Consider the following 16,200-nt stretch of genomic DNA (forward strand, 5'->3'; position numbering starts at 1 on the left):
TGCTGGAAATTTTAAGTCAACTCATCTGGAGGGCGCCAGATTGGGGAATGCTATTCTAGGGCATTGTCCTCTTCGCTTGGTGTCTTCAGACCTGAATCCAGAATTTGGCCCTATTTGGAGGTACAGGGTCAGAGAAAGCTGTGCCAGAAATCCAATCCATTTGTCAGAAATGCAGAGCATATGTTGCAATTGTACTGTCAAACCAAGAACAGTGACGCTCAAGTTCGAGCCTCATGACCTACTCACCTTAAACTTTTCAGAGCAACCTCCAGACCTTTTCTAAAACTGCTGCCAAATTGCCATTTTTAATGTGACTAAAAAGGAAATTGTAAACTATATAGGAACAATCATATTGATTGTATCCCCAAGGCAAGGCAAGGGTTGTGACCTGCCAAGTTTCCAGTTGGATGGCTACAAGTTCCATCATCAGTCATATTTGGCCATGTTAGCTATAGAGTTTTGGAGTCCAAGAACATCAGGAATGATGCTCGTTTAGAACAAGAGACATTGGTTAACACTATATTTGGTCCAGTTGAAGAGATGGAATATGGGAGTGGTTTTAAAACGTAATACAGAAGTTTCCTCAGATGCTAAGCGTAGGTCCTGTAATAATATCTACAATTGTTCCCTAAACTGATGACTCTGTGAAATGGCTTATCCTTCTTGCTTGCTGTTTTAGTCTTTTAACTACAAATACAATTTATACATTTACTGTATTTTACTATGAGGTTATTCATTTTTGGTATTATGTGAATTACCTGATTTTAATTACCTGAATTTAATAACTATACAGATTAAAAAAAAAAACTTACCTACCATTTCCTAACAATGCAAAACTCCCAAGAAGAACATCAACTAAATTCCAGGAGATCAATTCTTTACCCAGAGTTTGGCTTAGGCCAGCAGGACAAGACCTGTCCTGGGTCAATTTTGTATACATCTCTTTGGGGTTTCTCAGTAGCTGATGTGTGCAAAGAATTCCCTAAAAGACTTTGTTTCCTCAAAATTAGCAAGTAGAAACATTAACTGAGGCAACAGAAAATGGTGATCATGTTTGATTTAGAATCCTTTTCGGCATTCTGAGCTTTTGTGCGGAAAGGCCAACGTGTGGCTTGTTTAATTAAAGCTGGCAGTAGCCGCAAAGATGCCTTACCTCCGTGACGGCTTGAATAGATGCTCCATGTTTCAGCAGAAGTTCCATCACTTTAATTCTGTTCTTTTTGCAGGCAATGTGGAGGGGCGTGAAACCATTCTGAAAATTTCAGAAGGGATTTCAAAAACTCCAAAATACATTGTTTACAAAATCTACCTATCCCTTTTGATATTGTATGGCTGCTAACTCTTCCTGGCCTGGAAGAGCATGATGGATCAAAAATCATCTTGGGAGCTTCCATGGTGGAAGGTAAGTTTGAAACAGGGTCTCTCCACTCCTAGTCCAACCCCTCCACCAGTAAACCCCATTATAGTGTCATATAAACCAATAAAAATAGTTCATTGTCCTTGCTAAAATGCTAATGATAAACATGGCTTGAAGAAAAGAAATGGACATACTATATAGTATAGCACAAAGCTGCATTAGTGCAACAGCAACATGATTTAATAAAAAAAAATCCTGAATATCAAAGATACATGTATTTCTGCTCACAGCGTTTGCTTAGATGTTGATGATAAATTTTTAAACTTGTCAGGAGCTTATTTTAAAAGCAATAGACAGAACTGGGTCTCCCATCTGAAGAAAAATACTTTAGTTACCTTCTCAATTGGAGAAAAGATCACATACTTTCAGAATCATCACCTATTCTAGCTGAATGAAAAAGGTAATTCACTCTGTTGTCCCCACCACCACTACCACCAGCAGCACCATCACTGCTACTACTCCATCTTCTTCATCATCAGGAAATCTCCCAATTGCATAGGCTGAGGATCTCACCTTCAGCCATATTGGTTGAGAAGTCTAGGAACTGCTGTCTCAGCATGCAGAAAGCACCAGGTTGACAAAAACTAGATGAGAGGGAGGGAACATGTGGAAAGCCACCTGAAGAATGTTGCTAAATTGGTAAGCCACCATCTTCTTCTTGGTGTTGAGGTTATTGTAGGTCTAGGCCAGTGTTTCTCAACCTTGGCAACTTCACGATGGGTGGAGTTCAACTCCCAGCATTCCTCAGCCAGCATTCTGGGAGTTGAAGTCTGCACATGCTGGCTGGGGAATTCTGGGAGCTGAAGTCCACATATCTTACAGTTGCCATGGTTGAGAAACACTGGTCTAGGCTATGGAATCTGGCCTGTGAACTAGGAGCATTTGACTCCCTCGTTCTCTAATTTCTTCTCTCCTCTCTCTTCTAATTTCTTCCTTGGCCCAGTGATAAAACTGGCAATATCTTTTAAAATTCAGGAGCAAGTTATCTGAAAGACCACCTTCTCCCCTGCAAACCCGTTTGCCTAAAGATACCTGCAGTGGGCCTCTTTTATGTATCCCAGCTATGGCTAGCTGGCCCCAGAGAGAGATTGTCTTAGTGACTGAGCCCTCTCTTCAACAGCCTTCCAGGTCAAGATTTATTCATTTATGAGCTCTAAGTGGTTGGCTTCCCTGCAAAGTCTTTAGATTTTGAGATTGTTTAGCGACTAAGTTTGCTTAATTCTGCTGCTTTTTATTATTTTGTTCTTATTGTATAATGAGCATTTCATGATCATTAGACACTAAGCACTTGATGTGGGGAAGCAGGGGAATATTTTTTAAATAAGTAAATAAATATGGAAATTTTGTCTCAGGACAGTCCCTGATAGCACTATGTCCCTGAGGCCACAATGGCTCTCTTGCAACCATAAACTATGTATTTTTGTCATTCTGTGAACCAGCTTGTTCCAGTCCTGGCCACCTTTTCTTCTGCCTGGCCCTGAGGAGATCAGCCACTTTTAATTAGAATTTAATGTGACATTGAAGCTTTGCGCAGGTCTGAACCAGGGGAAGCAAAAGCGAGGCGATACAGAGTCACGCAGGCACTCTGCCCAGCAGGCTGTTTTTGGAAACAGCAGATGCGCGGGTCTTCTTCTCTGCCTGCCGAGGAGAAGGAAGGGTACACCTTCTGCCGCCCACCTGAAGTGTGACTAAGCGTGGATCGTGGCCAACTACATCCCAATCAGGACCCCGTCAATAGGATCCAAGGGTGCTCTTCTAGTTGCAGAAGATTGAGAAGGGTTAGAACAGAATTGTGCAAAATGTCTTAAGGCTTTTTTAAAAAAGAAAGTGGGATTGTTCATAGACTTCTTCCTCCAGCTAGAGAGATTTCTGAGAATGATGGAAGAATGGCTATAATAACCTTTTTGTGTGGAGAATCTTTAATATAATCACAACTTCAGCAATAAAATAAAGGCAACCCGAAAACTCTACTTTGCTCCCTCCCTCCCTCCCTCTTTCTTCTGCAGACATCAAAGATTCCTCTGATCACAATTACCAAAAATCAGCAACGCAACTTCATTTCATTTTCAAGCAGAAAACTCAAGAAACCTGTCCTGTGAACTCACCATCAGCTTCGCACAGTTTTTGCTTTAAAAAAGGGAAAAACGCAAACTCCTCTGAGCCTGGCCATCTTTCCTCCTTAACATCGCGCAGCTACAAGACATCTGTCAATCGCAGAAGAGGCCCGCTAAGGAGGCCGGCAGCCTCTGCTCCTGACCCTGCCAGCCGCGCCCACGTTTTTCCTCCCAGCTCTCAAGTGCAGGACTCCACCTAACTGGTAAATGGGGGGTGGCAGACAAGAGGGACCCCAGGCGCTCACCAGTGCTTTGGCGTTGGGGTTTGCTTTCTTGTCCAACAAGACCTTTGCAACTTTGTAATGGCCACAGTGAGCGGCAACGTGAAGCGCCGTCAGGTAGTCGTTCGTCACGTCATCCACCGGCACATGGTGCTCAATCAGAAGCTGAACACAGTTGAGGTGGTCCCCTTGGGTTGCCATATGCAGTGGAGACAAGCCATTCTGGAAGTAGAGTCGGGGGGGGGGAGAAAGCAGAGTGAGAAACCCAGCCCTGGAGAAGAAGACAAAACTAACATCTCGTTCTTGTCTAGCTGTACAGCTGGGTGCGTATCTGCAGGGAGACGCGCAGAGCAGGAACGCTCAACCAAAGCTTTCGCTCAGCTGTGGTTCTTATCTTATGAAAGCATCCATGGGAACTTCAAAGTAATCTCAGGAAAGGAAAAAGGGAAAAGGAGTGTTTCCACTGGCAGAAGTGCTTAACCTGGAAGCCGGATCCTTTCACTGAATAAGGCCTGAGCAAGAACAGGTTCTAATCTTCTAAGCAGTGGGGCCAGTTTTCACCGAGCGGAAACCCTACATCAGGGGTTCTCAAAGTGCGGACCGCAGGCCGGATGCGGACCGCCAGGGTCATTTATCCGGCCCGCCTGCCTGATTGGCCACCGCTGCTGTCAGAAGCGGAAGTGTCGGGGCTGTGTCGGGAGCTGCAGGCGATGCACGAGGAGGGAGATCGCAGAGCCGGACTGTTCTACATGACCGGTATGCCGGGTCCGGCGGCTCTCCTCCTGAAGAAGAGGAGGAGGAGGAAGCCTATCCCACACATGCTTAAAGATCTGCATCACAGAATATCCTTAGCAATGGAATGCGAATAATCTAAAGTTACTTTGCACAGATCTCTAGACACAGATCTCAGAAAAGCTCATGGTTGCAGAAATGGCCTTCTAGATGCATCTCTGAAGGTTTAAGAGCAGCAGCATTTCCTTGAGTGTATCTTTGACGTATGAAGAGAAAACCTTAACACCAGCTTAGGCAGCGAACTTAGGTTTCCATGCTAGAGATGTCTGAAATCACTCTTTGTTCACAAGGGGCAATCTCATAAGCTAAGCTTACTCACGACTTGTAGTTCCTTGAGTGCACACTCCCCATTCATCTACAGCCAGTAAAAGCTGTAACTATTACTATACTTGATATTAAACACTGTTTGTCACAACCTAGTAGGTGAGCCACAGTTGAGAGTTATTATGAGTTAATGATTTGACAGGAGGGAAAATACTCTGGTTCATGTACATTCCCATGCTTAGTATTCTGGCTTAACAGGAAGAGAGGTAATCTGTGTCCCGCCCATCCACTTTTATCCAAACAAGATTCTTTTAAAAACTTGTTTACATGGGAAAGCAGTATAGTCCGACAGTGTCTGAGATTAAGAACAGCTTTTCCTCCTTTCTGTGATTTCTTGTCGGGCTCCTTTCCTTGCAAGAGCTAAACAGGACTAACCCTGCTTAGTTTCTAAACATAGACTAAGTTGGGCCAATGCTGCCATCTGCTGAGAGGAGAGGAGCTTCAGAAGTCTTCTTGACACCACCCTCCCTTGGGGCCACCAGACAAAAATGTAGTTTGAAACATGGAAAGCCTGGGCCTTTTTCCAGCACCGGGAAGCACAGCTGAAGATAGTGGAAAAGGTGAAGGGGGGAAGGTGTTCTTCAGGGCCCTTCTCAAGCAACTGACCAGCATCGCCTTTTCTTGTTAGCAGCCATTCATCTGTACCATAAAGTAATGGTAAGAGAAGAGCAAAACAGCAACCATTACAGCTTAAAGTGGGTCACGGCCAAACACGTATCAGGCTGAATTCTGCTGCTACAGCACGTTAATGTAGTGCGAGAAATAAAACAAGACCATTTCAGAATCAAATCCACACGCTAGTCAACACAGATTAAATTTATGTGTTGAAAAACAAAGAAAATGCCGTTTAGGAATTCCTTAAGAAAACGACAACTTATCTGAGCTTTGCTTGAGACTTCAGCTGAAGCAAGCTGGAAATACTGCTTTAGACCTCTCCAGTAGAGGAAGGAGACAGAAGGCCAGATGCCTGGGATTGAGATGCAAAAGCTACTTCCGATATATATGAGGACTTGACAAAACCTCAGTCAAAGCCTCCCTTTCTTCTTTGTACAGTTGACGCCCAATTCCCTACCACAAGCTGCTTTGAAATCCCTTCCGGTTTGAAAGACAGACTGATGTGGGAAATCAAAGCCAAAAATTCTCTGGGTGGGTAGAATTACCTGCGGTTTGCACCCAAAAAGTTGTGCCAAGACCTAGATAAGGACCTGGAGTTCTGGCCCTTCGCCCAGGTCTTTGGTATCTGTTTTTTGCTCCTGTCTGGGTTTTGCTATCTTGCCATCTTTTATTCCTATTCTTGTTCATTCTTGTCTTGTTTAACTGCTTTTTAATGCTTTTTACTTGTGAGCTACTCAGAGGCATTGAGATTTGGGCGCTGTACAAATTTCATACATAATAATAGCATAATTCAGACTTCTCAGACTGTTTGCCAGTGATAGGGGGATACGCTTTTCAAGAGACAGTCAGATTAATCCCAGGCATTACAAGTAAAAAGTTGACTGATGGACTGTTGCAGTCTCTGGCCAAACACATTCTCAAACACTGACAAAACCTGAAAAACCTGTTCAGATTAATTCCACCTGAGACAGGAAGAAAAATCTAGCTGTGTATATCATTAGGCAGCCATCTGTCTTACTTACCTGAAGTCCCTTAATTCTCACCTGCACACAGGTATAGGCAGAAAAGACGGAAAGCAGCGCATTTTTGTTCAAAAAGCTAAGACGCAGGGCTGGGTCTTATGGTGAACTAGCAGAACAGCTGCTAGTTTACAATTTACCAATGAACCAAGGATTCTGCCACGAGTTCCACCATCGCCCACTTACAAATGGAAATATGGGTGCAGAAGTACTGGCCTAAGCTACAGAGTTGTTGTTACGAGTAACCCAAAGCAAGGTAGGGAAAGAAGCAATCTGAGCACTCTAAAACACAGTAGCCCTCCCGTCCAGAGCCAAGCGCTCAAATGCAAGATTATTCCTCAGCTGGAAAACAGCAGAAAGATGGGTTGAAGTGAATTTCCAACCAGGCTAGTTTCCGTCAAGCTCTTTTCTTTCCCAGCCATTCCAAGCCTCTCCAAAACAAAAGATGGGTCACTGGAGATGTCTGAGTCTAGTATTCCTCGCATCCTGAGCATCACAGCATTACCTTTGTTTTGGAAAGAAGAGGGGCTCCACGGTCGAGCAGCATCCGCACCACTTGCTCGTGGCCACTCCGTGCCCCGCAGTGCAGAGGTGTCAGGCCATCCTGAAGGGAAGAAAGTCACAGCCCCTTTTTTTGGGAAACCAACAAAAACAGGCAGGTCTGACATCTGCAGAGTAGTGTGAACCTCCCCCTGGGCCCAGGAAGAAAGCCACATTTTAATTATATTTCTTACTCGTCCAAACAATAGAAGCAAAAGTCACATTGGCCAATATCACAGGACAACGATTATGTAAGTATTTATTCTGGCTTATTCGTTAAAAAAAATAGTTTCTCAGATTGAGATTGTCAGGAGCGGGATAATTCAGGAGGTGAAGGAGAAAATCAGACCTGTTGAAATCCAGTCCTTCATGCTCCTTCCCCGCTCACTGGAGCTTCCGCTCCTAGATGAGGTTTTTCTCAGTCTTTTCCCCTTCATATTCTGGATGATACTTCAGAATTAATATTTCAAGTCAAATATTACAAGTAGTCACTTTTTGAAGGGAAGCACCAGAGAGGGTGCCACTTCCAGTCCCACTATAACAAACCCCCAAATTTTCTCTAAACACATTTCTGTATCCAGTCATCCCTGGAGAAAGCCTCGGACAACAGCTTTGTGAAAGGCGAAGGCCAGATCTCACGCAGAGTTCTTCCCTTGATGGGCTCACCTATGCTCACACATTCTTTTTACCAGGTGGGGCTTTGTCTCCATCACCAAAGAATAAAAGTCTTCATGTATGATGAATGTCTTTCCTCCCCAGTGCAGTCCTACCCTCATACACGCACCCTTAGAGCAAGCAAAGCTCTTTTTTACATGCTGGGGAATATCCAGCAGGTCTCTCATTTAGACAGCATAACTCTAGGCTCCTTGTCAAAGAATCTTCAAGAATTGTAAACGGCGGAAGGGTAGCAGTTGTTGTACAAACTCATCTATCAGTTAGTGACAAACAACCAAGAGGGTTGTGTTTGGGAGAAGGCAAATCATTCCAAGTCTGCTGCTTCTCCTCCCTGGATCTCTGGACTTAACTGCACATCGGCAGAGCTGTTTTGCTTCAGGAGCTCACAGGTTTCCGTGAAGAGGTCATCATTCCAGAAACTACCTCAAAAAAGCCACAAATTCACACAAATAAACAAAGACACATCTTAGTGTGCTTCATGCAATAACTTTAAGCTCCAGGAAGGCACTGATTTCTCCTATTTAACTCACATTTATTTGGATTTTTTGCTCCTTGGCACTTCTCACAATGTTCCTCCAGGACAGTGTGTCAGCTAATGTCACTTCCTCTAAGATGGCCAAGGCAGCCTGTGACAGGCCAAGCGCTTGCATTGCTTTACTTCAGAGCCAAGGCATATTTTACCCATTTTCTTAGCTCTGGCCTGTGAGACTGAGCACGCCTATTTCCCATCACATCATTCAGTGGCTGCACAATACATGAAGCCCACAAGTCTCTCGGGGCTTAAGCTCCATTCAAACCTTAAACTGCCACACAGTCGAAATCCTGAACAGGAAAGCAGGACTGAGTGTGTTCGTCGGGCCTTCAGGTGACTTCCTGGTTCCTTGGTTCAACCAGCGGGTTGTTTACTGAAGCTCACACACTCCAGGTAACAGTGAGTGTGGGCGGCTTACACGCCTGGCTTCAGTCATCAGGTTAAAATGTAACACATTCACATCATCAAAACTAACCAAATAACCACAATCAACTGGCACGACGTCTACCCCAAACCACTCAGCCATCCCAAATGCCCTCCAGAAAAGCTGGGTCTTCACCATTCCATTCCATTCCATTCCACTGTTTTGCTTCTGTGCCACCCATTCCCAAAGGTCGTTTTCTGGAATGGGGCGGCCTTGTCTCATGGGGGTATAGTATTCTTAAAGGGGGGGCCACTACAGCTTGCACTTGGGAGCCCTGATAGCCATATTCCCTAGGATACTGGATCTCCCTGGAAGGGCGGAATCCACTTGGAGAAAGTAATCTCCTGAGCCACTTCAGACCAATCAAAGCAACTCCAGCTACTCTGAGACTTCATGCTTTGCTTGGTTCTTCCACAAAAGGAGAGGAGATGAGGATAAATGCGTGGGCAAAAGACATATTCATAAGCCAATTTATTAAGACACGATACGATCACCCGAACACCGCTCCCATGTCAAAGAGGTTCAAAACCAGCCAAATAAACACCAGCAAAATATAACTACCCATCAGTGTAATAATGAAGGGAAAATGACATTCCAGAATGCCAGCAAGCTCAGAGCCATAAACAAGATCTATATAACATGTAATTTAGCTGTCACTTCACCTCTTTTACTTATTTAAGCCACATCAATCACGCCTTTTCCAAGCATTTTGGGGATGTGCTTTCAAAGCAGCTTTAATGGTTCCCTGAGTGCACAATGTGCTCCATTAACCACCATGATACGCCGGGGAACATCTTTTAGACAGGAAAAAAGTGGTGTTATTTCTTTAGTCGCTGAGATCACATCTAGTGACGGCAGTCTTATTTATTGTAGTGCCTGAAATGCCAAAGTGTGAGTTTTGAAGCATAAGGTTAGGGGGCAAAGATCTGATGTGGCTTTGTCTGAAGGAGTCACAGATGAAGAAGCAAGCAAGGGACCCAACTAGCCTTTTACATATCATGAAAAAACGAGGTTAGGGCTTGGGCTTGGGCCGGGGAGCCGATCAGGGCCAAAGGAACAGCCGCCTGCAGTTCTAACTCCGTATTTGGATGCTGCTACCACAGAAAAGGGGGGCTTGGTAGAGAGGTATAAACCATGCATGGTGCCCGGGACACCTACAGGGGAGCGTCCCCCAAAGTCAGAGCAGCAATGAATAATGGAGGGCTCAGAGCAGGCCACTGAAGTCCCGCAGACCATGCCCAGACGGTAGAATTTGCTATCGCAAGAGACAGCAACCGTCCCCACCAGACCTCGGTGTGACCGTCACTGTCTCCACTGTAAGGGGCACGTCCCCTTCAGTGCCAAGCGCAAGGGAGCCATGGAGCTTACGTCCTGCTGGAGAGCTGCCCACTGGCCCCCAGTGGGCCCCTCTGAGAGGAGAGCCCTGGGCTAAGAGATGGTGGGTCTGAGCAGGCGCGCTTGGGCGGCTCCTCCCACTCCCCAAAGAAGCAGCTCTCAGGAGCCAAGGGGGCTGCAGGGCTGGCAGGCCCAGAGGAGGGCTCCTGCAAGGCTCCTGCAAGGGGAGGGAGCCTGTCCTCCACAGAAGGCCACACCTGGATTCAACCCTGGGTGGTTCAAGGGACAGCCCACTGCACGCCACCTGCCCCCCTGCCAGCTCCCCCTATTTTTCCTGAAACAGCTCTCCTTCTTAGGCCGTGCCCTGCTTGAGGGAAGTTCAGCGGCAGTTACAGGGGGCTGCTCCAAAGGGCACCGGGCGTGCCAGGCTGCTGGGGGCGAGTGCTGGGCAGGGGGAGGCTTTGATGCGGATTTTTAGTGAGTCTGAATATACGTAGACCAGGAAGAGTTAATGGTATACAAACAAACACGGCACTAAATAAATAGAATGACGAAGCCGTATCTTTTGGAGGTCGTTTTTTTGTCTGTTTTCATATATTTTCAGTTTAAAACTGCTCTACCCACAGGCCTGTTTTGCACGAAACAATAATCAAACAACTGCGGTCGATCTTACCCTTGTTTTGGCATCAATTTTTGCTCCTCTGTCAAGTAACAGCTTTACCATGTTGGTGTTCCCTCTTTTTGACGCTACGTGTAGCGGGGTGATGTCATTCTGCCGGGGAAAGAAAGAAGCAGCATTTACATTTCCTTCGGGGGGAACCTCTTTCCCGCGCGGCTGCGACTCTCCAGGTGCTCTTTCCCACACCACTCCAAACGGCCTCCTCCCTTCCTGGGGGCTATGCGGGGAGGGGGAGGAAAAGGCTCATTTCTGCAGGGGTTTCAGGAGGGGGCGCAGACGCCCGTGAGCAGCCTCCTCTGCTCCTGCCCCTTCTGTTCAGCCCAGCCCGGCAGCTGATGGGAGGGTCGCTGCTGCTCTTCCCGCAGAGCCTGTGGGCAGCACTGCCCGGGTGCTAAGGAGTCACCCGGCCCAGTACCAGATGGCTGATCGTGCTTTCTGCTCTGGCCTTGGCACCGCCCTGAGTGCTGCGCTGGCACTGCTGGGAGAGGGGCTCAGCCAGAAAGCTTTCTTGGTGATCCAGGGCATCGCACTATATTTAAAAAATGTGTAATGTATCTTGGGAAGCTGCAGAAAACTTCCTGGAAGACAGCAGCAGCAAAGCACATCGATAACGCCACCAGGTAAGCATCAAGCGATGCAGTCGCCAGAGGTTAAGCTGGACTCAAGGGCATCTCTGCCGGGTAAACAAATACAGGCCCTCTTTCACCCCCCATCATTCCCCGCCAGCAAAGGCATCATTCTGGCTGGGGAAAGAGGAAAAGAGGGACAGAACTGGGCTCTTCCAAGGGGACCTTCCTCCTCCTCCTCCTCCTCCTCCCGATCAAGAAGTGGAATGAAACTGGCTCTCTGCTTGCAGCACATCTGTCTTCCCGAAAGCATCTTAACTGCTCTTCATGTGCTGACTCACTTCAGCAAAGCTGTCCTTGATATGAACCCAAAAAGAGTGATCCTTGAAATTAAAGGGAAGGAAAAATCCACAACCCTGGCTCAAAAACGAGCATCTACAATCAAAATAGAATCATTAATTCTTAATGTGAATCTTGCTTATTTATTTTGATGGCCTCCCACAGCGTTGTTGATACTGTTTGGATTGGATTGCCAGACAGCAAGCTGCAATTTCTGTCCTCTCTTAAAATCTATGGCTGAGCTGAGCGGAGGGGAGGGGAGGGGAGGGGAGGGGGCTCCTGCAACTGACGGTCCCACCAGGGCAGCAGCAGAAGGGGGGGGGGAGACGGCTCCACACGGCAAGGTTAAAAGAGAAACTTGCTACCTGAGCCATATAAAATGGGCTTCCTGAACAGACGAAAAGAATATAAAGGCAAAGCCAAGAAAAGAATGTGCATGTTTGTTATAGTGTGAAAACTCTACTTAAACACCCCCAAAATGGGTGTGGACTTGACTCAAAAAGATAACTTATGGGACAACCCTCCAGCTGGTTCAGAAGGCAAGAGAAGGGTAGGGAGTCAGAGGGAAATGCTCAGAATGGGCCGATCTGGCCCCAGAAGCCATGCGTGGGGCTTTCCTAATGATACAAAGCTGGTCTCCGGACCAGTTAGGACACCCCTGAGAGGTAAGAATTTCTGCTGGAGGGAATGACTGAAAGCCTAAGTTCTTCACGAAGCGGGGCACGCACAGCAGACGTCACGGCCTACTCAGATTGACAAAGAGCCACCCAGCTGAGTTAGAAAATGCTTGAGTCTACAAATTGCCATACGCCGGACAATTAAATGAACATACGTGTGCGTGCTGCTGTTATGGTACCAGATGAGTTTGTGCAGCAGGCCTCATAAAATATCTAAAAACTACTGGCCGGTCTCTACAAGAACACGGAAATTGCAGTCCATTCTTTTCATCTCCTCCAGGAATAGAATGTACTCTACTCCCCAAACATAAATCAGACATCTGCAGAAGAAATGTTCAATTCTTCCCCCGCACATATGATAAACTACTTCTGCACCGTTGCCAAGAAAACCCCATGAATGTGTCCGGGCGGTCACCAAGAGCTCAGCTAGAGGGAGTCTTCCTTTTCTTCATTTACCTTCCTTCATCTGCCCCACCAAGCAGTCAAGGAGGAATTTACACAGAGATTTGAAACCAAACCTCCTGATCTGAGGAGTTCTTCTTCATCTTCGCTGGAAATCTTCCTGTGTTACGGGATGCAGACACCTGCGGTTCTTAGCAAGTCAGCATCCAAGCTCTGCGCTAAACGAGGCCCTGAAGCTGCTCTGCTTCCAATTTCTACTGAAAGGGGATGCTGGGGGTTGTAGTCCGTGGGCTTAGGGGGCGCTGGGTCGAGGGAGCAGCCCGGAAAGGAATACTGGGATGCATTTCTAAGAACCGTGACATACCCTGGCGGTAAAGTCCACAGCCGCCCCACGGTTTAAAAGCAACGTCGCCACGTTGATGTTTCCGTAGTGGGCCGCTATGTGGAGAGGGGTGAAGCCACTCTGAAAGATAAAGAAAAACAACCACGACATACACAGCAAAGGATAAATTATTATTTTTTTTCAAATGCCTTCCGGGAGTTCCTCTAACGCATGTCTTAGACTGGGCGAGAGCTCAGGAAGCAGAATGTGTTCCTGGAATGGGGCGGCCCTTCTAGTCTAGCCCCCACCACCATTTTGCTTAATGGCCTGTTCGAGGACTGGGGGGGCGTTGGGGGCGAGCTCAGAAAAAGAGAAAAAATGCCATTCGTACTTTGGGAGAGCAGGAGCAGGAAAAGGCATCTGGCTATCTTAAAAAGAATCTGCTAAAACAAATGCTACTAGTAAAAGGCAAATGACACCTTTCATTTAATTTGGTACATCAGTTTCTTTTTGGAAATATCTTATTTATGATGAATATTTTATCATCCTTGTCAGTTAAATATTTTAAAGTTTCCTTGATGAAGCTCAAAAAGAAGTCACTTGATAATAATCGCTGGCTATTCAAAAATTCAGAGCAGATGCTAATTGAAACAACATCAGAGTCCATATATTAAAATAAATTAATAAGAGCATTTTTTTTTTTTAAGTTTCTTCTGTAAAAGATGAAGATCAGACTTCCCCTGTGAGCAATCAGGCTGGATTAACCTCTCAGTTTCCCCACTCCTTAGAAAATGCCTCTCCAACCGTGGATGTTCAGTGAGTTGCTCTGATACCTGAGACGTTAAAAAAAAATAAATCTCCCCCTGTTTTGACAAATGCTAAAACATGCAGCAATTCAATCAGTTCCCACCACGAGTGGAACTTCAGCGGGACCCTGGTCCGTTCCTGGGATGACCCGCAAGCCTCTTTAGCCATGCTCCCGCTGCCTCCACCTCAGACGTTTCTGGGTCCCCGGGAAGAATCCGTCCCTCTTCTTGGTGCCGACAACCAAGTGTCATGCATGAGCCAGTCCCGGGTGCAAAAGTGGACAGAGATGTCTGCAGCTTTGCACGGAGCTAATAAAACATCGGCCCAGCGTGGAAAGCCGGTCGGACCCCCTCTTCTGGCTCTCTGGGGGAGACCATGGCTTCCGCCGAAGCTCACCTGGGGCTCCGGAAGCACAGACCCAGCTGCAGAAAACCCTGCCCTCCCCTCCCCTCCACCCCACCCCTCCAGCACATGCTACGCTCGGCTCGGACTAAAGCCACTCTCTATGCCTCTAAAAGGCAGTGCAGAGAAGGAAGAGAAGGAAGAAATGAAGCAGCAGCTCCACGTGGTAGAAGAGCAATGATGCACAGAGAGAGTCATAGTCGATACACAGAGAATATTTTATATAGATATACCTCGGTTGTTCTATTCACCATCATCTAGGTTAACACATTGGGAAGCAAAGGAAAGGGGGAAAAATGAACGGTTAGTTCTCGAACCGCGACCACGGGGCAGAAAGCTTTGTGAAGGCCAGATGATGCTAAAACAAGATCACGAACAAGCACGGAAGGGAAGCAAGGCTGAACAGCACAAACACAAATGCGCATTAGAAAGGAACTACAATATTTACCGCCCAGAGGCCATGGGAATTGGGGGGAGGGGGAGCTATAAACATTGTTAAAGAAATAAGTAAATTGCCCGTGGTAGAAATCAAAACCCGTCTCTCTCTCTCTCTCTCTCTGCCCCTCGGGTCCCACGGCAGCCTCTAGTTCCAGACCTCCCTACCGACTGGTTTTGAATTCTGCCAATTTCTCTCACAACAGGAAAGGAGTGCCACTTCCATGGGCTTGAGGCTGTGCCAGGCTTTGCTCAGGGTGTCAACGGCCACACTCTGACTTGAGCAACACCGCAGCCATTGTGGGAAGGACCATCAGGCACTTTAAGGGTCTCCGAGGCAACTATAGGGCTTAAGGGCCCACATTTTGCCCTGTAAATTGACCTACCCTTTTGAAACGGAAAAAGGGTCGCCCAATGCCTGGTCTCAATCCTTGGTTCATGGGCTGTGGGGGCACACGTGCAGGTCCCAGGACGAATCTTTTGCTCTCCTGCACTAGAGTGACCGTGAGGTCAACAAACTAAACTCAATACTGCAATAGCTCCTTGCTTGACCTCATATACAAACAGTACCGTTGGCCTCAAATATAGAAGGACCTCTATCCACTAATTACATGTTTCCTTCATCGATCCTGAGACTAGATAGCACACTCTCCTAATTCACAGCCTACCAAATCCAACAGTTGTGGGGCAGAAGGCAACTTAACAAGCCTCCTGGTGCTGCTGCTTCTATAACTGCAACAACTGGTGGAGCCGAACTACGATCGGTTGGCTAAATTCAGTTTGTGGATTCAAGTTCAACGTTACGTTCGACTTTAAAAGGTGCTAAATTAAGCCACAGCAGTATGACAGACTTTTCTTACATAATCCGAACTCCTGTTGCTATCAAGGAGCAGCAGAGAATGAGCATACATCATTCACTCTGTCCTTCAGAGAGAAAACGTTGCGTAACTAACCTTGGATTCCACATCGGCATTGTGGTCGTTTTGCAGTAGCAAAGCCGCCGCCTTGGTGTCATCCTTGCGTGCAGCGATGTGGAGAGCTGGGAGTCGCACTTTCCCCTTTGTGTCATTTTCAAGCAACAAGGAAACTACCTGGTCGTGACCCTGCTGGAGAGCCACGGCCAACGGGGTAAAGCCATCCTACCAAAGGAGCAAGGAACAGCCATCAGCAGATGTTACAAAATCAGTCACAGATGATAGCTGGGTTTGAAGAAAAGTGCCAGCAAAGAAATACAGTAGATCTTTCTGCAATGTCTGTTGTGTCAGTGTTTCAATAAAAGGAAGAGAAAATCTGGAAATTACTTGTCTGGAGAGAGCTATACAAGTGGTTCTCACAGCAATTATTTTATACTTCCCTGTACAAAGTATTATGGCGCTTACTTCACAGACACACAAAGTGAAAAATAATTTTACAATTACCAATAACTTTCTCATAAATGTAAAAGACGGTATCAGATAAGGAACAGCACGTGCTTCCTAAAGCTATAGTTTAATGTATAATTCATTTCAGCAAGAGTGGAACTTCAAGCTTCAGGCCATTAAATGGATGGCCAAATCGGTAATG

General features: G+C 46.5%; 1 protein-coding gene across 25 annotated transcripts in view; it reads right to left on the reverse strand.

Moving 5' to 3' along the window:
- The window catches only part of ANK3 (ankyrin 3), a 266,225-nt gene that overhangs the window by 100,847 nt on the left and 149,178 nt on the right, over positions 1 to 16,200 (reverse strand). For all 25 annotated transcript variants that reach the window (XM_088129865.1, XM_088129917.1, XM_088129929.1 and 22 more), the window contains 6 exons: positions 15,591 to 15,776; positions 13,036 to 13,134; positions 10,682 to 10,780; positions 7,008 to 7,106; positions 3,777 to 3,974; positions 1,154 to 1,252 (listed from right to left, as the gene is read on the reverse strand). In XM_088129865.1, coding sequence (XP_087985991.1) covers positions 1,154 to 1,252; positions 3,777 to 3,974; positions 7,008 to 7,106; positions 10,682 to 10,780; positions 13,036 to 13,134; positions 15,591 to 15,776 — 780 coding nt within the window. The remainder of the gene's footprint in view (positions 1 to 1,153; positions 1,253 to 3,776; positions 3,975 to 7,007; positions 7,107 to 10,681; positions 10,781 to 13,035; positions 13,135 to 15,590; positions 15,777 to 16,200) is intronic.

This window comes from Python bivittatus, unplaced genomic scaffold, assembly GCF_059951505.1.
Source record: "Python bivittatus isolate LINGU-HERP-01145 unplaced genomic scaffold, Pbiv_v1 ctg000050_np1212, whole genome shotgun sequence".
NCBI classification, from domain to species: domain Eukaryota; kingdom Metazoa; phylum Chordata; class Lepidosauria; order Squamata; family Pythonidae; genus Python; species Python bivittatus.